This window comes from Protobothrops mucrosquamatus, unplaced genomic scaffold, assembly GCF_001527695.2.
Source record: "Protobothrops mucrosquamatus isolate PMUCROS unplaced genomic scaffold, P.Mucros_1.0 scaffold39, whole genome shotgun sequence".
Classification (NCBI taxonomy): domain Eukaryota; kingdom Metazoa; phylum Chordata; class Lepidosauria; order Squamata; family Viperidae; genus Protobothrops; species Protobothrops mucrosquamatus.
The window spans coordinates 1,746,407-1,751,162 of record NW_015386421.1 but is presented as its reverse complement, the minus strand read 5'-3'; the positions used below and the strand labels follow the sequence as shown (position 1 = coordinate 1,751,162).

Genomic DNA, 4,756 nt, shown 5'->3' with positions numbered 1-4,756 from the left:
TTAAGAAGGGTTACATCATCACAGGTTGTTTATTGGTCTGAATAGATTGACCATACTGGAAACTTTACAGCTGAAACAAAATGTCATTAAAAAAAATTTAATACCAAAAAAGCTAATACTAAAGGTTGGCAAAAAAAACCGAACATTACTTTTAAGAGATCAAGAAAGCTTAAATATTTGCCTTTCGTCCATAACTAATTATACACATTATAAATCAATCTGGATGGTTTTGTGTGAATTTTCAGTTCTTTTTGTTTTGACACTACCCCTTTGAAGAGCAAAAGGGAACAGTATTTCCACCCACTTTAATATATCCCCATCTCAAGATCTACTTTAGAAAGTAGTTTTATAAAACAGAGCCTTTTAACATGACATTGTATAATAAAACAAACAATAATTAAAAGACCATTGCATAATAAAACAAACAATAATTAAAAGCATATGAACAGCTTGAGACAATCAAGATGGGATCTGCATTATGGCTGTGTGTACACTGAGAGTTTGGGGATAATCCTGCCACAGTTACACTGCTCACACCAAACCTCCAGGACATTTTTTCTTAAATTGCAGTCCCTACAGCAGGCAGATTTGTGTAACTATTCACTTTTAAATACATACTTTTTCTATAAGAATAGAGTTCCTCTTTAAATATTAAAATGTTTCAATAATATATACATAAATTAGCTAGTCCAATAAGAAAATACTCCACCCCTTCATAAATAGAGTCCTTGGTCTCTTGTATTCCCCCCTCCCCTTCTTCAGCCCTACCAAAGTCCACCCCACTGCCCCAGGGAGCCAGCCATGCTTCACACATGCCTCTTCATGTGCAGGGCCAGATGATCTGATCGAGAGAACGCACGGTCACATAGCTGGCATTGGAAAGGCCGGACACCTGTATGCTTGCGGTAGTGGCGTGTCAGTTCATCTGACCGTGCAAATTTCCAGCCACAGCCTTCCCAGGTACAGTGATAAGGCTTCTCACCTGGGAAAGAGTGAAAAAAAAAGTTTGGTGAACTTTCTCAACCTGGTGAAAAAAAGTGCAAAGCATCCTTTTCACATTACACAGACAGCACAATATTTGTTGGGGACTCATTCAACTCCCATTAGGAAAGGCTATCAATGTGAATTGAATTTATTGTCTGTGGATTGCATCATTCATCTTCTCCATCCTGCCTCCACCCATCTCTCTCCTCCCCCCCCTCCCCAAATAAGGAGAAAAGCAATTGTACACCCAGTCTGATAATCAGATTACTGTTAGAAGTTATGTTTTGTTTTGTTGGTTTAAATAATAAAAAATTATATATATATATAAAAAAGAATACTCAAGCTACAGGCTAACACACACACACACACACACACACACACACACGTTCCTGAGAGTGCCGCACCGAACGGGGCAGGGAAAGCTACTTTTGAATAAAGGTAGACAGAGTTCAAATCCACAAGTGATCTACTTAAAACTATTCGATAGACTGAATAAAGCGGTCCAGACGCATTGTCCAAGAAACCCGAAAGTTAAGCAGGCAAGCAATACATTTGGAAGACGCTTAACTCCAGAGGTCCTCTAGCTGCATAACCCTGAGGCAGAGCCAGATCAGCCGGAGAGGTCTGGTCCCGATTCTCTGCGAATGTCTTGCTAGTTTTTTGGGGGGGAAAAGGCTTCTCCCGCCCTTGTATTCTATCCCATCGCGGGTGGAGTAACCCCACACTACGGGGTTTGCTCCCCAACAACCATTAAGCCGGGGAGCTCTCCCTCTACCCAACGCCCTTGCTGTCCCTTCCCGGCCTCCTTACCCGTGTGGGTCCGCATGTGCGCCTTGAGGTGCGAACTCTTCGTGTACGTCTTCCCGCAGCCGGCAAATTCACAGTTGTGGGTGGCGGTGCGTTTGCGGGCCCAGGACCGCCGACCCCTTTTCGGCTTGCATTCCTCCGGGGGACCCATCGGGGCGTAGTAATCCAAGACGGGCGAGTTGGGCGGCGTGACGAGCAGCCCGGGCATGCCTTGGGCGCGCGGTTTCAAAGGCTCTCGAAAGACGCTGAAGTGTCCGTGGAACTGGGACTGCATCTGCCCGGCGAAGTTGGGCTGGAAGAGGTGGGGAGGCCGCGGGTAATGCTGGGGAGCCCCCATCTGGGCGCCCAGATCGCCGCCCACCTGGCACGGGGGGCCCGAGCCCATGTGCTCGCCGGGGAAGGCCGAAGACGCGTGCTGGGGCAGCTGGAGCAGAGGCTGCATCAGAAGGGGCTTGTGGTCCAGGGCTCCGGACGCCAGGCACTCGGGCGGGCCGCTCAGCATGCAGGAGTGGCCGTCCATCGGCTCCTGCTTGACGCGCAGGTGCTCTAAGGGCAGCCCCGCGGGCAAGCCGGAGGGCGGGTGGGCCAAGCCGGGGACGCGCAGCTCGGTATATTCCCGCCGCTGGAGCTCGCAGTGGCTCGGGCCCACCGAATGAGGGGGTTGCTGCATGTCCTGAGTGAAGAGCTCGGCTACGTAGCTGTGCCCGGGGCTGGGCAGGTAGGACGCCGCGTACTTGTTAGGGGGCTGGTAGTTGGAACTATCGCTGTCGTAGGTGGTGCCGCAGCTCTCCGGGGTTTCGGGCAGGGGGTAGTTAGGGTTGCCGCCGGGGTGCGCGGGCCCCACCCCGCCATTGGGCTGCCCGTTGGTGGTGTGCGCCAGGATGAACTCCAGGTCGACGAAGTTACCTAGCTCGTCGGCTTCCCTCTTGATGGCGGCGGCGCTGCTTTCCAAGGAAGGAGGAGCCAGCCTCTGCGGAGGGAAAAGCGGGAGTTACCGTGTGGAAAGGAGTTAAATGCGTCCGAGACTCGGATCCCAGCCTTAGTGACAGCACCCCCAAACTTGACAAACGGGTTACGACGCACTCCTGTCTCCGAGCAGCCCCAGCGTTGGCCTTCTACTTGCTTCCCCGGAGACCCACAAGGCCAGGCTTCTGCGAACCCCGCACCGTCCCGGCGCCAACAGCGAAGTCGGAAGAAACTCCGAATCAGCTGTCCCTAGGTACCTTCCCCCCCCCCGAGGAATGATGGAGGAGTAAATTAACCTGAACTTTTCAGTCCCGCCCTCTGCGCACCGCCACCGCGATATTTTCCCTGCGCGAACCCCTGCGCGCCGGGCGCCGAGCGATGGCCCCGGACTTGTCTGAGTGTCAACAGATGCCCGGAGTTGAGCTCCCTTTGCCGAAATCCGTTTAATTTTTGGCCGCCAAGGGGACTTCGACCTGAATCCCTTCTGAGCCCCCAATCGAGGTGTTTACAGGAAAACTCCTTGTTTGCTCAGGCCGAACTCGAACCTACGCATTTGTCAGCACTATTCTGTATAATCCTGAAAAGACACGCGAAGGCAAAATGAGTTTTGCGCACGAAGATATGCAAGGAATCCCCTAAAAAATGAAAACGGGGTGGGTGGGGGTGGGTCGGCAAAATTCGGACGCCCAGCTTCACTTGCTTTCAATTAAAACGAAACTGTTCAGCGAGCCCAGGAATCTTTACTAACAGGTTTGTCCTTTCCGACGGCGCTTAAACTATGTATGGAGTTGGGACGCCAGATAGAGGATTCCGCCAATTATGGGGACACACTTTTCTGGGACGTCAAATCAGCCCGATCAGGAACTCCACCCTGCTTAGTCTCCGCACGTACTTCTGAATGGACCAGGACCAGAATAGCCTAATAAACGCGCCCACCTCGGATAAGTTGAGAATGGGGTGCTGCCTCTAAGGCGCTCCGGGCGGGGGGGGGGGGGTTTGCGAAAAAAGTTAGCTCCAGATCAACAAACTCCACAACTTTCCCTTTACAAATCTAACTAGCCTTGGTCTCCTAAACTATGCCTTCCATCAGCTTTTCAAGAACGCGGTTGAGAAACGATTTTGTTCGCCGCAGATCTGCACGTCTCATTCGAGTCCCCCAGCCCAAGAGAAAAGAGCAGAAGGCGAGCGTAGCTAACTACGCACATCTTAGACCGAGGAGGAGAGGCGGCGGGTGGGAGCACCCCTGGGCAATTTGGAACAGAAAAATCTGCCCGCCGGAGAAAGAGCCTTTGCATTCCCTCTGTTCAAAATTGCCCGGCCGGTCCGAAGCTCCTTCCCAGAGACGTTTGCGCTCTTTACGTCTACTTTTAATTTGCAAAGTTTGTAAGATCCTCCGTGCGCCTCTCGAGTTAAACGGCGCTTGCTCCCTAGTTGAGAGGCCGCCGGTCCTCGCTCCCGAAGGACTCCCTCCGCCAATAGCTCCCGTACCATCTCGGGCCGCCTCTGTTCCAGCGGCACCAAGCCGGCAAAAGTGGAGATGGATGGCAAGACGGCTTCCTCCACTGCTACGCTCATCTTGCGCGGTGGCTCGAGCTGGAAAGAGGCTCGGTAACTGCCCTCGGTCCGGCAGCTCCGCTCCAGGCACTGATCGAGCGCTGAACTCTTCCCAAAGCGGAAAAAAAACACCACACACACAACCCCAAACTCAAAACTTTCTGTACGAGTTCAGCTCGTGAAAACAGCTGAGCCTGCTGTCATTGGTCGAGGGTGATGTTAATATTCATGACAAGCCGCTTTGGATTTGATTTCGCAAGGCAAAGCCACGCCCACCGCAAAAAAAAAGGCTAGTTGAAAAGCACGACGGTCGCTGCCAGGAGAGGAACAAGTGGAGCGGCCCGGATGCAGAACCGCCCGATTGGTCCCTCCAGAGTGCTGAAGTGTCAGTAATACGACTACTTCGCCCTAAAGCGGCAGCCTCCCCGTTGTGTTGTAAAGGCAA

The 4,756-nt window shown here is 52.1% G+C and overlaps 1 protein-coding gene across 1 annotated transcript; it reads right to left on the bottom strand.

Moving 5' to 3' along the window:
* Positions 1 to 806: 806 nt before the first annotated feature.
* LOC107283440 (Krueppel-like factor 2) lies at positions 807 to 4,341 on the bottom strand. Its single transcript, XM_029283215.1, has 3 exons — positions 4,246 to 4,341; positions 1,795 to 2,761; positions 807 to 982 (listed from the first exon to the last, which is right to left on the bottom strand). Exons 1-3 carry the CDS (start codon positions 4,330 to 4,332, stop codon positions 807 to 809), a joined length of 1,230 nt encoding a protein of 409 aa, XP_029139048.1. The 5' UTR covers positions 4,333 to 4,341.
* Between the last annotated feature and the right edge of the window lie 415 nt (positions 4,342 to 4,756).